Source organism: Entelurus aequoreus, linkage group LG02, assembly GCF_033978785.1.
Source record: "Entelurus aequoreus isolate RoL-2023_Sb linkage group LG02, RoL_Eaeq_v1.1, whole genome shotgun sequence".
NCBI lineage: Eukaryota > Metazoa > Chordata > Actinopteri > Syngnathiformes > Syngnathidae > Entelurus > Entelurus aequoreus.
The window spans coordinates 25,819,531-25,837,148 of NC_084732.1; the positions used below are offsets into that span (position 1 = coordinate 25,819,531).

A 17,618-nucleotide genomic window follows, 5' to 3' on the forward strand; every position below is an offset into this window, starting at 1 on the left:
TCGCTCCATTGTAAACAACGGGGAATTGTGAGGAATCCTAGCTCCTGTGACGTCACGCTACTTCCGGTACAGGCAAGGCTTTTTTTTATCAGCGAGCAAAAGTTGCGAACTTTATCGTCGATTTTCTCTACTAAATCCTTTCAGCAAAAATATGGCAATATCGCGAAATGATCAAGTATGACACATAGAATGGATCTGCTATTCCCGTTTAAATAAAAAAAAAACATTTCAGTAGGCCTTTAAAGACCTACTGAAATGCGATGTTCTTATTTAAACAGGGTTAGCAGGTCCATTCTATGTGTCATACTTGATAATTTCGCGATATTGCCATATTTTTGCTGAAAGGATTTAGTAGAGATCATCGACGATAAAGTTCGCAACTTTTGGTCGCTGATAAAAAAGCCTTGCCTGTACCGGAAGTAGCAGACGATATGCGCGTGACGTCACCGGTTGTGGAGCTCCTCACACCTGCACATTGTTTACAATCATGGCCACCAGCAGCGAGAGCGATTCGGACCGGGGAAGCGACGATTTCCCCATTAATTTGAGCGAGGATGAAAGATTTGTGGATGAGGAAAGTGAGAGTGAAGGACTAGAGGGCAGTGAGAGCGATTCAGATAGGGAAGATGCTGTGACAGGCGGGTGGGACCTGATATTCAGCTGGGAATGACTAAAACAGTAAATAAACACAAGACATATATATACTCTATTAGCCACAACACAACCAGGCTTATATTTAATATGCCACAAATTAATCCTGCATAACAAACACCTCCCCCCTCCCGTCCATATAACCCGCCAATACAACTCAAACACCTGCACAACACACTCAATCCCACAGCCCAAAGTACCGTTCACCTCCCCAAAGTTCATACAGCACATACAGTATATTTCCCCGAAGTCCCCCAAGTTACGTACGTGACATGCACATAGCGGCACGCACGTACGGGCAAGCGATCAAATGTTTGGAAGCCGCAGCTGTGTACTCACGGTACCGCGTCTGCGTATCCAACTCAAAGTCCTCCTGGTAAGAGTCTCTGTTGTCCCAGTTTTCCACAGGCCAATGGTAAAGCTTGACTGTCATCTTTCATGAATGTAAACAATGAAACACCGGCTGTGTTATCCGGCACAACAGTCAGGGGGTGCATTCTACGGCGGGGGTGCGTTATCTGGCACAACACATGCCGCAATACACCGCTTCCCACCTACAGCTTTCTTCTTTGCTGTCTCCATTGTTCATTGAACAAATTGCAAAAGATTCACCAACACAGATGTCCAGAATACTGTGGAATTTTGCGATGAAAACAGACGACTTAATAGCTGGCCACAATGCTGTCCCAAAATGTCCTCTACAATCCGTGACGTCACGCACAGGCGTCATCATACCGAGACATTTTCAGCAGGATATTCCGCGCGAAATTTAAAATTGCACTTTAGTAAGCTAACCCGGCCGTATTGGCATGTGTTGCAATGTTAAGATTTCATCATTGATATATAAACTATCAGACTGCGTGGTCGGTAGTAGTGGGTTTCAGTAGGCCTTTAATGACACTGAATTTATGTAACACATTTTTTTGCATTAGAATTTTTGTAAATTGAATTTTTTTACATCAAGTTATGCTGACAATTTCATTGAAAAAAACATTCAGTGTAAAAAAAATTCAGTGTTTAAAAATGTGTTGCTTCAAAAAGCAAGACTCACTTCCGGTAAAATAAGGCTACAGAAATCGATCCTGTCTCAGAACCAGCCAATGAGGTGTTAAGTTGGAAGTCACGTGACAGGTTTTGTAAAACAACATTAAAAAAAAACAGTTCAGTGGAGCTTACATGGGCATAGTACAAAATAATTAACATTTCAATGCGGCCTGCTGGATATTTTCAAACTATTTTCAAATTATTTGAATGGTTAAAATCTGCACTTTTGAGTGACATACGAAGTTCTCGGAACGAACAGAGTGGGGCAGAGTGGGCAGGGCTTGTTTACACAGCAGAAAAGCCAGAGCGAGTGTCAGACGGAGGCAGAATTCTACAGCAAAGTTCTGCAGAACAGTGATATTATATCGCATGTGTGGATTCGTTTTTGCCCTTTTGCGTTTGTTTCGCCGTGTTTGTTCCATCTTTGTTGTTCTTGCTCGATTATAAAATATGTCGATCAAGGTGGTGGTTTGCATATTCTCATTATGCAGTGTTTTATTGTTCATAGTTAATATATCAAATCCCACTGTCATATAATATATGTATTATTTATTTTCCACCAATACACCACTTCAGCGTACATACAGTATTTAAAATAGTTGAACTACAATATTATGACATAGCACCTTTAGAATATGGCTAATACAATGTTTTGTTAGCTGAGTGTGAAACCTCAATAAAACTCCTTAGTCTTTACATTGAAAACCATTTTTTCAGCAAACGCATGTTCAAATAGATTTTTTTCCTTTTTTTTTTTATTACCACACATCTTTATAAAGCAGCATAACTAATACCATGTTACATAACACTGAGCCCTCCATGTCTCCAAGCAGTTCCTTTATGTGCACCGAGGCTTCATTCTGTATGAATGTACCTCACCTCATTACCTTTTGACTCACTGTCACACTCTGTTTCCTTTTGTTTATTGCTGCCCATTGAGATCTTGCATCACGTTCTTTTGTCTCGCTTTATCTATTGTCTTCAATCCCCAAGGCCTCCCTTTCTTCTTCTTCTTCTTCTTCTTCCCTGTCACTTTTGTGTAGCTCGCTTCCGTCATCAGCGGCCTCCCTCTTGTTTCTCGTGCTTTGTGCCCGTTGTCTCCGCGGACTTGTTCTCCGCCCTTATAGTCGGGGAATGAATCTGTGTTCATGTCAGTGTGTGGTTGATAAGATGGATAGGATGCAATTCTGTCGGATCTCTTCTTTCCTGTGCCCATCTTGGGGATACCCACCCACTCAGGTCTGCATGCACCATGTGACTCGTCGTTCTTGTTTACTTATGACACTCGTGTCAAGACAGTACGCAGGAAAGCCTTCGCCGTCCACTGAGGTGACGTCTTTTGAAAGCACAAAGATTATTTATGTATTTAATATTTGTTTGCTTACTATGGTATATTATTTATTCATTATTTATTTGTTCACTGTTCTATTACAGAGAACAAGGAAATTGGATAAGATTGCTATGGTATGATTAGGGGTAAGATTAAATAATCTCAGTTTCTTCCTACTTTTTTTTCGGACGTGCTGTAATGAAACAACTGGAAATGTGTGATGCATTACATTGTATCATATGCATGTTCGAAATAAACTGGAACTGAAACTTAAAACTCTGGAAATAAAACATGAAATACGAGATAGTCACATCATAAGTGGTTTACCTGAATTTGGTTAATTGTCCGTTTTTTAATCTTGAAGGAAGAGGTCATATTCCTCTGAGTGTTGATATATAACTCTGTTTTAAGTTAAGTTAAGTTCTAGGTTGAATTTGCACAATTTTTGAATAACTTAATTCCTCAGACAGTAATATGTTTATAGAAGTTTAGATTGGTGTATGTTGTTTCTTAATGGGGACGTACATTAAAGTACCAGTAGTGTGGAAAAACAAGTTGACTTTGTGCTTAATTGTGTTTCATGCATCCATTAAACCATATCCAATTACAAACCCCGTTTCCAAATGATTTGGGAAATTGTGTTAGAAGTAAATATAAACGGAATACAATGATTTGCAAATCATTCTCAACCCATATTCAATTGAATGCACTACAAAGACAAGATATTTGATGTTCAAACTCATAAACTTTATTTTTTTTTTGCAAATAATAATTAACTTAGAATTTCATGGCTGCAACACGTGCCAAAGTAGTTGGGAAAGGACATGTTCACCACTGTGTTACATAACCTTTTTTTTTTTAACAACACTCAATAAACGATTGGAAACTGAGGAAACTAATTGTTGAAGCTTTGAAAGTGGAATTCTTTCCCATTCTTGTTTTATGTAGAGCTTCAGTCGTTCAACAGTTCGGGGTCTCTGCTGTCGTATTTTACGCTTCATAATGCGCCACACATTTTCGATGGGAGACAGGTCTGGACTGTAGGCGGGCCAGGAAAGTACCCGCACTCTTTTTTTACGAAGCCACGCGGTTGTAACACGTGCTGAATGTGGCTTGGCATTGTCTTGCTGAAATAAGCAGGGGCGTCCATGAAAAAGACGGCGCTTAGATGGCAGCATATGTTGTTCCAAAACTTGTATGTACCTTTCAGCATTAATGGTGCCTTCACAGATGTGTAAGTTACCCATGCCTTGGGCACTAATACACCCCCATACCATCACAGATGCTGGCTTTTGAACTTTGCGTCGATAACAGTCTGGATGGTTCGCTTCCCCTTTGGTCCGGGTGACACGATGTCGAATATTTCCAAAAACAATTGGAAATGTGGACTCGTCAGACGACAGAAAACTTTTCCACTTTGCATCAGTCCATCTTAGATGATCTCGGGCCCAGAGAAGCCGGCGGCGTTTCTGGATGTTGTTGATAAATGGCTTTCGCTTTGCATAGTAGAGCTTTAACTTGCACTTACAGATGTAGCGACGAACTGTATTTAGTGATTGTGGTTTTCTGAAGTGTTCCTGAGCCCATGTGGTGATATCCTTTAGAGATTGATGTCGGTTTTTGATACAGTGCCGTCTGAGGGATCGAAGGTCACGGTCATTCAATGTTGGTTTCCGGCCATGCCGCTTACGTGGAGTGATTTCTCCAGATTCTCTGAACCTTTTGATGATATTATGGACCGTAGATGTTGAAATCCCTAAATTTCTTGCAATTGATTTTGACTTTGAGAAACGTTGTTCTTAAACTGCTTGACTATTTGCTCACGCAGTTGTGGACAAAGGGGTGTACCTCGCCCCATCCTTTCTTGTGAAAGACTGAGCATTTTTTGGGAAGCTGTTTTTATACCCAATCATGGCACCTACCTGTTCCCAATTAGCCTGCACACCTGTGGGATGTTCTAAAAAAAGTGTTTTGATGAGCACTTCTCAACTTTATCAGTATTTATTGCCACCTTTCCCAACGTCTTTGTCACGTGTTGCTGGCATCAAATTCTAAAGTTAATGATTATTTGCAAAAAAAAAAAGTTTATCAGTTTGAACATCAAATATGTTGTCTTTGTAGCATATTCAACTGAATATGGGTTGAAAATGATTTGCAAATCATTGTATTCCGTTTATATTTACATCTAACACAATTTCCCAACTCATATGGAAACGGGGTTTGTATATTTACATTCCGGAAAGTATTTGAAAATACCCTCTAAACATTACAAAATGCTACAAATTCAGACGTCCATTCTGAATATTCCGCTCTGAATATCTTGGGCAGTTTTTCTGTAGATTCTACGTCAGTGTAGCAACACTTCTGCACTCTAACCATGTTATCAGATCAGTCGAACTGGAAATATGCAAAAATTGGAAATAGATTTGTTGTTTATTATTCACAATTCTTATGTAAGACAAAAACGCATACACTCAACTTTTTTTTTTTATGCATTCAAAATCATACATAAATTGCTAACATGGAGGGTCTTCTATTGCGCCCATTATACCTTCTAAAAAAAACATCCAAATACCGCCAACAATACTCCATTGACATGTCGTGACATGAAAATGAACTAAATATAGGCAAGGCAAGGCAACTTTATTTGTATAGCGCTTTTCATACACAAGGCAGACTCAAAGTGCTTCATAGACAACAAAGTGAAATGAAAGAAAATAAAAGCAAAATTAAAATGCAGACAATAAAAATAAAAACAGTGCAGACGTTAAAAGTTAAAAGATTAAAAGATTTAGCTGAAAGCTAAGGTGAACATAAAAGTATGAGTGATATTGTTATTATATAAGTGCTAACAAAGATGGCTTATTTTAGCGATACATTGATAGCAGTGAGCTAATGCTAGCTTTGTCTCAAAATTGCTAAAAGTAAATTCTAGATTATAATTCATGCATCTCTCAGCTGGTAGTAGACAAACGTGGCCATGGACCGAGAGGCTGGTCGACTTTCACATCCCCGAGATGGCTAAAAAGACCCTAGTTGCGGCAACTTTTTTTTAACCCTTCGCGAGGATTGTGATCCCAGCGGGAGTGGAAATATCACAGTAAGTGTTTGATTATGGTTAGTTTGTATGTTTAGCACCTAACAATGCTGCTGATGCAATAGTGTTTGCACCCGTTTAGCACTTGGTTTCTAAGACCTATTGCTCATTGGGGCGGCGTGGTTCGGTTGGTAGAGTAGCCGTGCCAGGAACTTAAGGGTTCCAGGTTCGATACTCACCTCTGCCATCCTAGTCACTGCCGTTGTATCTTTGGGCAAAATACTTTACCCACCTGCATATACACTTAAATGTGTATTTGGGTCCTGCATAAATCCTGAAAATGTGCGCGCTTCCGCCTTTCTAGTCCGTGGCGACAAGCTTCTTCTTTTTCTCTATCTTCTTGTTATTTGACATTCATCCTCCGCTGTTGCCATTTCTAATATAAAGTAGTGTAAAGTTCTTACTTATATCTGTCAGTAAACTCGCAATGAAAGCGCTAAAACATACCGGTGTAGTGAGTTTAGATTAATCACCCAAGGAACTTTAGTTATTAGAGAGTTCCGGTCGGACGGTTTTTTCACGGGACACATTTGAGCTACGGATGAGGAGATGCTGCTCCGTTATTGATTTAAGTAAAGTCTGAATGTCATTAAAACAGTTAGCTCCATCTTTTGACACTTCTTCCACTCCCGTCCTTGCACGCTACATTGCTACAACAAAGATGACGGGGAGAAGACGCTGTTGAAGGTAAGGCTGCAGCTACCGATTATTTTTCTATCGATTGATCTATAGATTATTTTTTCCATTAATCAGTTAATCTATAGATAATTTTTTTCCCGATTAATCTATAGATTATTTGTCCTTTTACCGATTATTTTTTTATTCAAAATGAAGATGAAAAAATACATGTAGGCCTGTTTTTTCAAAAGGCATGGCTTTTATTTACAAAAAAAAAGAAGTATGGCCACTCAATCAACATTGACAACAACATGACTAAATATTCTGTAACAATGTAAACATTTAAAACTTTTAACATTTAACAAAATTAAAAGTAGCTTATTTGCTTTTTAATGTGCAAATATAAAAGTCAACATCCAGTGCAAATCTTAATATTCTGCAATAGTATAAGCATTTCAAAAGTAAAAGTATTGCTTATTTTGCTTTAAAATGTGCAAAAATAAAGATAAACATCCAATACAAAAAAGTGCAAAACAAAATATTCTGTAACAACAGTGTAAACATTTCAACAAAAGTGAAAGTATTGCTTATTTGCTAAAATGTGCAAAAATAAAGATAAACATCCAATACAAAAAAGTGCCAATGTAAATATTCTGGAGCACTGTAAACATTAAGTATTGCTTTTAAAATGTGCAAAATAAACATCCAGTCCAACACAGTACACAATAACCAATTCTACTCATTCCAGTGAGTGACTAACAGTTGTAATGAAGAAAGGTTAGCATGTCTACATGCTCTGCTTCTTTTCTTGTTTACAATATTCCCAGCAGCTGAAAATAGGCGCTCAGAAGGGGTCGATGTGGCTGGAACTGAGAGGTAATTAGCCTTCACCTCAAGCCAGGACTGCGAGTGAGCTGAGCTGCAGTTTATATTTATAGAAGGTCAACGGGCTCATAGTGATGTTACTAGTAGTTGACTGGGAGGTGTTTATTATCATTTGGGGAGAGTCCGCTGCCTGATGCTCACCTGCTAAACACCTATCTGCTCCACGCTGAAGCGCTGACTACATGCGCTCTGAATACACACTGCTGATTGGCTGATAATGCTTCGTGTGTACCAATCAGATGGTTGTGTGGGTGGGACAATGCTGGGTGTGTACCAATCAGATGGTTGTGTGGGTGGGACAATACTGCGTGCTGAGACAGAGGCAGAGGAGCGAAGCAGCTTGTTAAGACTTTAGCAGCTGAAGTTAGCTTTAGCTTAGAAACTCGTTCGGTACACCCCCGTGCCGAACCGAAATCCCCGTACCGAAACGGTACAATACAAAACACGTACCGTTACACCCCTAGCAGATACAAATGACACATTCATGTTTTTGTGTAATGATGACAACGTATGCTCGTGCGGACGATTGACTAGTTGATGGTTTTCTTTTCAAATGTTCGTTCATAGCCGTTGTGCTGCTATGATAGGCCATTTCCGCTCGACACAGCGTGCATACAACAACATTATTAGGCCGTTTATTGAAATACTCCCACACTTTTGACCACTTTTGGCATGCTTTTCCCCCTCGCTCGCACCGCTCGCATCGTCTGCTTTGATCGTCTGCTTTGCGCTTCGCCATGACGGTAGTGTGACGTAAATATGCGACGCGTCGACGCACAAAAAACGGCGTCGACGTATTTACGTAACCGATGACGTCGACTACGTCGACGCGTCGTTTCAGCCTTAGTTGAAGGTGAGCCACGTAAATATGACCGCCCACAAAACGGCACATCCTGAAGCGACTGTCAGAAAGCGATTTGAAGATGGTCTGTAAAACATAATCTATGCAACATTTTGACCTAAGAACCACCATTACATGTTATGTAGACCACAAGGAAGTGTTTTCAATGTAGAAAAAAATCATATTACGACCCCTTTATTGCACCTAATAATCCGGTGCACGTTTTGTATTGAAAAAAGACCTGAATAGACCCGCTCATCGGCAGTGCGCTTTATAATCCGGTGCGCCCTTTGGTCCAGAAGATACGCTAATTTGTTTTTGCCATATTTGTTTTGAGTTGCATATTTTTAAAAATAAAATAGCTGTGTTATGCAAAACACAAACACTGGTTGTCATGAGGTTATATGAAATGTTCACACAGTTTCATCTGTGGTTTTATCCAGAATTAGGACACACAAACAATGATATGTGTGACAGTAAGACGACTTGGCAAAGTAGCACAGTGTAAAAAAAGAGACAAGGCGAACAAACGCTGTGCTTCTTTTTGTTCTGTCTGTGGGTGGCTAATGGAGTCACAGCAGCAAGTAGACAATAAAAGAGACATGCTCGTGTCACGAGGGAGGGGGAATTATTCATTTAAAGCTTACGCTATTTCGCGTCTAAATATACAATGATAATTGAATCTTGTTTTTTAATCCCTCGTATGCTGTGACACATGACAGCAACATTTGAAAGGCATGTTTTGTTTAGTATTCTGTGCGCGAAGCCTCCTCGTGGCTCCGGAGGGACGGTCAACAGCTAGGCCGCCACGGGTCAAGGAGCAAACACCTTCCCTTGTCGGCCAGATGCCTGACTGACACATAACGTGTGGGCGCGCCCCCCGTCCTCCATAATATAACTCCTCTCAGTGCGTCCACTGATGTGGACAATGGCAGCACGTGGAAGCTTGCTGACTGCCCCTGCAGCTACTTCTCACTCCACACAGTTCACATCTTAATTATGTCATTTTTTTACAGCATTCAGTGGGCGTTTTAGCAGAAACACTTCAGGCATACCATAGATATTAATGTGTGGGGGCAAATTAAGTGCCTGGTTGCAATTGCATGTCTTATCAGTTAATTTTGCTAGCTTGGGAGGACATTACTGCTCGTTTTGGTGTATTTTCATACCGGTATCGCTGGTGGCTTTAATCCTTTTCCAGCATGACCGTGTAGTCTTGTACTAAAGGCGAGGGAAGTTGGTTTATAGAGCACAATTCGTACACAAGGCAATGCATTGCTTTGCAGAAAATTAAATAAAGCAAAAATAAAAGTATGAAATAATCGTAATCCACACTTGTTATTTCATATGTTGACCAGAGGGGGAGCACTCTTAAAAGCGACAAACAGTCAATTTGAACAATCCCTCTTTTTTGGGACCACCCTAATTTTGATAGATTTAACCACCAGGGGTGCAAATGAGACATTCTCTATTAGATGCAATGGTTTTCTGTATTGGGACCATTATTTTGGTTCTAACTTGTTGACGTCTCCGTAAGGGTAGAAATACAAGAACACACACACACTCCAAGCAACACAAAAAGGTAAGTGCTGAAGCTTCAACTTAAAATAGAGGTGATCGATCCAGATGTCGATGATATTGATACTTAGTATAGTATCATTATATAAATAACACTAAAATGATGACTTAAAAAAAAAAGTTTTGTAAAAAAAGTTGTTGGTTTTTTCGATCTTTTTTGTTATTGTTTGAAACTCAGGGACTGAGTGTCAGGATAAAGAAAGGCTTTAAGGATGAATCCCAAATCATTCCAATGGTAGGTTTCGATTTTATTTAATTATAGTGAACGAGCCCCTTTATTTTGTTGAACAAATGTATGTAGCATTCAATACCACCAAATTGTATACATAATGAGATTCACAACAATACTAGAAAAATCCAAATGATAAGTTTACAAAAACGTGTTGTTGTTTACCTCAGTTACTTGCTAGAAAATAGTTTCACTTCTATTATCTATTGTCGAAATTACAGATAGGGGCTCTGAATTGGATTAAATGTCAGGCTAAAAATTGGATTGGGATTGGAGGCCAAAAATGTTGATAGGGACTAGGGTTGTACGGTATACCAGTATTAGTATAGTACCGTGATACTATTAAACAACAGTAGAAGAAGTGATTATTACATTTTAACAGAAGTGTAGATAGAACATGCTAAGAAAGTAAGCAGATATTAACAATAAATTAACCAGTATATTAATAATTATTTTTCTACCACTTGTCCTTAATAATTTTGACAAAATAACAGAATGGAAAATGACACAATATATTACTGCATATGTCAGCAGACTAATTAGGAGCCTTTGTTTGCTTACTTACTACTAAAGGACAACTTGTCTTGTATGTTCACTATTTTATTTAAGGGCAAACTTGCAATAAGAAACATATGTTTAATGTACCGTAAGATTTTTTGTTAAAAATAAAGCCAATAATGCGATTTTTTGTGGGGCCCTTTAATTAGAAAAGTACCGAAATAATTTTGGTACCGGTACCAATATATTGGTATCAGGACAACACTAATCGGGACATATCAAATTATATTTGCAATTTTATTTTCAGGTCAAATTTAGTGACTTTTTTAATCCAGCAACTCGTGCCATAATGAAACACCAATACAGTATCAGTGCAGTGTCAATACAGCCAGTGAGTGTGCCATACCATCATGGAGGCATCGCTACGAAACACAATTATTCACTGCAAATGACGCTGGTTCGCAGAAGGACTTGTAAAAAGTTATAAGGTGCACACCACCACACACTCACAGCTCCTCACAAGGATGGCACTTTTAATATTGTTAATAACATAATAATGATACCATTTTATTTAGAAACACTTTTCGAAAAAAATCAAAGCCACTTTACAAAAGGCAATAAAAGTAGAATTATTTGAATAGAAAAATCAATGCATACAGAAATGAGAGTATAGAATGGGACAAGAGGATAATAAAGAGTGTCTCTTTCCAATTACCAAGCGTTTTCATTCACTTTGCATTCAACTGGCTCTGAGTTTACGGTCACATATTCGTGACTGAGTTTTATCACTGGCGTAAATGTTTAAAGGTTGAATGCAGTTTGCTGTGCTACACCCCCCCCCCCACCCCCAACATCCTTTCAGTGGCATTTAACAGATGGTTGTGGTCAATGCTGCGCGACTGTTGAAGCTTTAATGAAGCACTCTTTCTTGAGGTTTTAAGTTTTTACAACACTTGCAGCACTTGAGAACTTTCCAACTGACTAATCAGAATTTAGCCGTAGCACTCCCACGTGTCCCGCCGTCTCTCCCCGCTATTAACCCTTTTAAAGGTGGAGGTTAAGCGAGGAAGTGGAGGAACAGGAAGCGTGGCATCCTGGGGCGTGTGGAGGGGGGAGGAGGGTGCGGCGCCTGAACTCTGACCTTGAACAGAGGCCATAGGTCACACAGGCTGTGTTGCAACTTGAAAGACATTCAATGTCATGCCAATCACTGTCATTTTCTAACATGTCTCAACAGGAGCTAACAGAGAAAAGATAGAAGGGAATAGAGTGGCATTAATAACTGATTCATAGACATTTAAAGCTAAGAATGATTTAATTCCCGTGGTACTACACATTCTTATTATTATTAGTTTATAGTGTGTATTGTTTTGCATGTTGAATCTATCATTGCATTATAAAATGTTGTACCATATTTTCCGGACTATAAGGCGCACTTAAAATCCTTTTTTTTCTCAAAACTCGACAGTGCACCTTATAACCCGGTACGCCTAATGTACGGAATACGTTTGGTTGAGCTTACTCCGGTCCGTGGGACAAATTTTCAAGCGTTGACCGGTCCGCAGCTACAAAAAGGTTGGGGACCACTGATCTAAGATGAATAATCATCGGTAGAATTTGGGGTAATAAGTATGTTTAAAGGTGGTTAAGGTTTAAAAATTACAACATAAAAAATTGTTTAATGTTTACTTCTCAAATGCCCAACTCCATACAGGCAAGAAGGATAAAATCATAACAATAGCTATGTGCACATGGATACATTTAATCAGATTAAAAGGCTAACACGCCATTTTGAATATTCTGACCCGGTCACACACGTTCGGATCACAATTTCATTGAGATCGAGACAGGTGTTTTATGCCAAAAATCATTCGGATTGTAGCGCATGAAAACACATTTTTCGAAATTCCGGTTAGAATTATCCTTACTGCGCATGTCTTTGATGTCAGCCATACTTTGGTGGTGGAGTGGGGACTACATTTATTAGTTTCGGAATGAAGCGATTGTCTTACTGCGGTCTCCCCCCATTCAACTTGTACGGAGGAAGCATTATTCACTGTTGAGTCTTATGCTTTAAAACGAGACTAGCAAAAACAAAAGTATGTTCTGGAGTGTCGTGTGTCGATGTAACAATAAAGGAAGTTGTCGTCTTAACGAGCTGTTTTATTCACGACATTACAGCTACTCCAAGTGCTAGGTAGCCTCAAACACATACACAGAATGTTAAAACATGAAGACGTGCCACAACACGTACATAATCACAACACAAAAAGCACATAACAGCTACATTTCAAAAAGAGAGGTAAAACAAAAGTAGTGAATAAAAGAAAAAAATATAAATTCCTACCATGATAAGGTTGGACAAGCAGAAATCCACACAGCCATGTTTGAAATCAGAAGAAGTCGACTGCTTCTTCAGCACCTGCAGTGAGAGAACTCGTCCAAAAGATGGCACCATAGCATACATAATAACACCTTTCCGTTTGTTAAATTCTGCGCATGTCAAAGTAAAGTATTCCGATTTAATGCGTGATGCATGAAAATGCACGTCATAATCAGATCTTTTTTTTCAGTGTCCATGTACACAGTAACAGTCTAATCCGAATGATGATCAGATTAAATCAATGTTGTCCATGTACACGTGGCTAATGTCTGGTTCTCTCTACATTGTAGGTAGTTATCCTTTGTTTTACAAGTGTGCCTCCAATTAAAAGCTTCCTCCACTCGTATCATCCCTTTTGCTTCTTTGACGCTCTTCCACAGCTATTTGCTCCTCAGCAGGGGAGCTTGGACCTCGACTTTGCCGGGGATCTCGTAATACCAAGCATATTAGCAGCCAGATCAAAGAGTGTGAGCGTGCCTAATGTGGGATTACGTGGATACATGCAACCCGGCAGCTTCACCTCACTACGCCGCCACCACGGCACATGCTGCTAGCTAGCGCCATTAGGCTCCTCAAATGCATTGCTCATTTTTCCGCAAGAGCTCCCCTGGGCTGGAAGGCAATTATGCAGCGGTGTGGCATAATATTTCATTCTCTTCACATCCATGTTAGCCGCTAACGGGTTCATGAAGAATAGGATAGGCCGCTAACAGCTTCAAATGAGCAGAGAGAGGCAATGAGGAGGCGGAGAGGGCAGTTTCTCAAGGGCACATTCATTAGGAGTATCTCTTCACGGGGGATGAAAGGATAAGAGTGCATGCTAGTTTTGGTCAGGCGGCATTGAGGTGAGATGTAACATGGATATCAACATAGGAAAAAAAATGTTAAGGCAAGATCATGACATTTTAGAACGGCTGTAGGAAAATAATCCAGGCTGTAGTCTAAACCAGCTGGCATAGGCTCCAGCCTCTGCAGTTACCCTGCACAGTATGAGGAGTAGGGCTGCAATGACTAATTGATTGAATCAATTCATTTGATTAAAGAAAAAGCTTTGTTTTGTATTCTGATTAGTCATTTAACAAGTTAGTAAAAACTCTGCAAGTCTGCTCTAAAAGAGCGCACATGAGAGCGGTGTACCCACGGTGATCTCAGCTGCATTTCTGGTGATGTGGCCTGACAGAATTGGCTCAAAGAAGAGGGAGAAAGAGAGAAAGGAAAAGAGAGAAAGGGCCCAAAGAAGACGGAATAAGTTGTCAAAGGTTTTGCGATCAATTAAAACTAAGACAGACAACGTTGTAACATGTTTGCAGAGAAAGTGGGGTTACGGGTTTAGTGGTTTAGGGTTGGGGTCAGGGTTGGGGTTAGTCAAACAGAGCTTGACTTTATCAGAGAGTCTCTTTGATTAGTTTGGTTATTTATTCATCCACTTTTACCTGGGTGTAGACTACTCATATAATTGGGGTGAGATAGTTCCGGAGCTGTAACAGAAACGGGAAGATGTCTATGTCAAATAAATAATGCAAACCAGGAGCAGAGGTGTCCTTTAGTGTTAAAAGCAATTGTCGCTGTTATATGTAACACCAGATGATGGCCTGGATGCCATCTGATTATCTGATGACTCGATTTGTGTCATTGTGTGAAAGGCTTACAGTTGTAGGAATTTTGGAATTCGCTGGATTCTTTGTAAAAGGCAGTGCTGGATAAATACCGGGTTTTCTGTTACGACTCTGAGGGAATGAGTTCAAAGGATCTTCTTCCATTTTGAGTAGCGTAGTCAAAGAAGAGCCGTTCTTCCTCCACATGTATTCCGGATGTCTCCCAGCTGGTCTAAGAATGTCCGAGTATCCCCTGAATGGAATTAGAGTAGGTGATCTAAGACAAGGAAGTCCTGGCTACTTAGACTAAAACATGTCCAGCTGTTGGAAATGATTGCACGTGCAACACATGTTCTTTTTATAACCAAAACAGATGATTTTTCGGGGCTTCTGTTTGTTGCCAGACGTGACCCGACAGAACTTAACAAAACAAGAGCAGTTTCCGAGCAATAACATTGACGGCTGCTCTTTTCTACTCCCTTTCAGAAATCCGATCTAACAGCCGAGGTCCTAAGGACGGCGCCTCCAAGCAGCTGCCCCTCTACGACACACCGTACGAGCCCACCGAGAACGGTGGGGACTCTGACCCCGAGCGCTCACGCTGCCCCCGAGAGAGCCGACTGCCCCAGGACGACGAGCGACCCCCCGAGGAGTACGACCAGCCCTGGGAGTGGAAGAAAGAGAGGATTTCCAAAGCTTTTGCAGGTACGAACAGGACTCAAATGATGAAAGTGAACCTTTTGTAGGAGCTTGTCAAAGTTCTGCAAAGAACAAGATGTGACATTGGGAAAAGTTTATTAAACAAGATTGTTCTCTTAACATTTACTAATAAATCTACTTTCCTAAATCACTCACGGGCCTTGCTACCACAGAGCAGAACAGTTCTGTTCTTTACTCCAATGTTTGTATTTTCTAATTGAACGTTGTTAGCTAGCAGCATGGATGCTGTCTTATGTGTTATGCTATCCAAAGGTGAGGCATTGATTGGTTGACAGACAATCCTCACACCAAGTTAGTTTTCTAACCTTGTTAGCCAGGATAACCTCACTTTATTTTCCTTAGAGACTATTTCTCTGGAAGTTCTGAACTCATGTTTTATATGCCAGTTTTGTATTGTGTAGTAGAATCTGACTATGTTTACACTGCAGGCAAAAGTGGCCCAAATCTGATTTTTTTTCTAAATCTACCTGACTGTTTACACTGCAAGTAAAATTAGATCTTTTTCAGACTCCAGTATATAAACGTGCACAGGTCCCAATGTGGCCCCAACGTCACTTGCATGCGCTGTTCGATAAAGTGAAAACAAATGAAGTTGACCATAAGTTGATCTATCGAAATGAGCTACCTCTCTTAGATAAATAGTTGACTTGTCATTTGCACTACAAGTACCGTATTTTCCGCACTATCAGGCGCACCTAAAAATCTCCTATTTTCTCAAAATCTTACAGTGCGCCTTATAATCCGGTGCGCCTTATATATGGACCAATATTGAGCCACAACAGGTCTCGCAACTACGGTAAGCAGCCTCTGTCTTAATTTTCCCCCGTAGAAGAAGAAGCGCGCGGTGCATGCTGGGATATATGACTGCACCAGGCGTGCCGTTTCATTTCCATTTGTGTGTTTATGTAAAGACCCCAAAATGGCTCCTATTAAGAGACACGCTTACGACGCAGAGTGTGGTCCGAGCTTTCAGGAAGGCAGGAATTGTCACTGAACTGCTAGACAACAGCAGATGAATGACGATTTCGACTTCCATGTTGGATGCCGTATTCGCCCAACTGTTTAATTTGGACACTGAAGAAGAAGAATTTGAGGGATTCGTGAATGAGGAATAACTTCATAAAGTGAGCTTTACATGTTTATTTTGTGTGTTGTGTGACATTAACGTTTGAGCAACATTAAGTTATTGATATATTGTTATTGCTCTGCACTATTTCGAGTGTTACTATAATGTGATTGCACTAACGTTTGATTTACCGTAACAGTATCAGACTGTTTTTTACGTGATTATTGAAACGAGGAAAAGTTCCCCTCCACTATGTGATATAAATGTTGCACTACATGTTATACCTTGCTGTTGTTAAAAGATAAACAAAATACCACATCACTGACTTTACCTTGGGGAAAATAATAAAACAGCTGTTTATTCATTTTGGTAGTGAACAAAGTTGTCAGAACGCTGGTTTGTAATCTATTCATAAAGTTTGACTGACCTATCTGGCTATTTTGTTGACATTCCCTTTAGCGCAGCTCCATCTAATGGATGCATAACGTAACCCCAGCCTCTACTGTACGCGTCTATTCCAGGGGTCGGCAACCCAAAATGTTGAAAGAGCCATATTGGACCAAAAATACAAAAACAAATCTGTCTGGAGCCGCAAAAAATTAAAAGCCATATTACATGTGTCATGAGATATAAATGTAATTAAGAGGACTTAAAGGAAACTAAATGACCTCAAATATAGCTACAAATGAGGGATAATGATGCAATATGTACACATCGCTAGCCTAAATAGCATGTTAGCATCGACTAGCTTGCAGTCATGCAGTGACCAAATATGTCTGATTAGCACTCCACACAAGTCAATAACATCAACAAAACTCACCTTTGTGCATTCATGCACAACGTTAAAAGTTTGGTGGACAAAATGAGACAGAAAAAGTGGCATAAAACACGTCCTAGAAAGTCGGAGAAAGTTATATCAATCAATACATGTAAACAAACTATACGGTGAGTTCAGGGACCGCCAAAATAAGTAGGACAAAACGGCGCTCGTCAAATACTCGAATCAGTGAAGCATGTTTAATATAAACAGTGTGCTTTATAACAATTAGGGAGGTTTGTGTCATGTTTGTCCTCCTACAGAAA

At 39.9% G+C, this 17,618-nt stretch overlaps 1 protein-coding gene across 4 annotated transcripts in view; it reads left to right on the top strand.

Moving 5' to 3' along the window:
* The window catches only part of LOC133631939 (SH2 domain-containing adapter protein F-like), a 239,498-nt gene that overhangs the window by 159,901 nt on the left and 61,979 nt on the right, over positions 1–17,618 (top strand). For all 4 annotated transcript variants that reach the window (XM_062024139.1, XM_062024156.1, XM_062024148.1 and 1 more), the window contains exon 3: positions 15,236–15,454. In XM_062024139.1, coding sequence (XP_061880123.1) covers positions 15,236–15,454 — 219 coding nt within the window. The remainder of the gene's footprint in view (positions 1–15,235; positions 15,455–17,618) is intronic.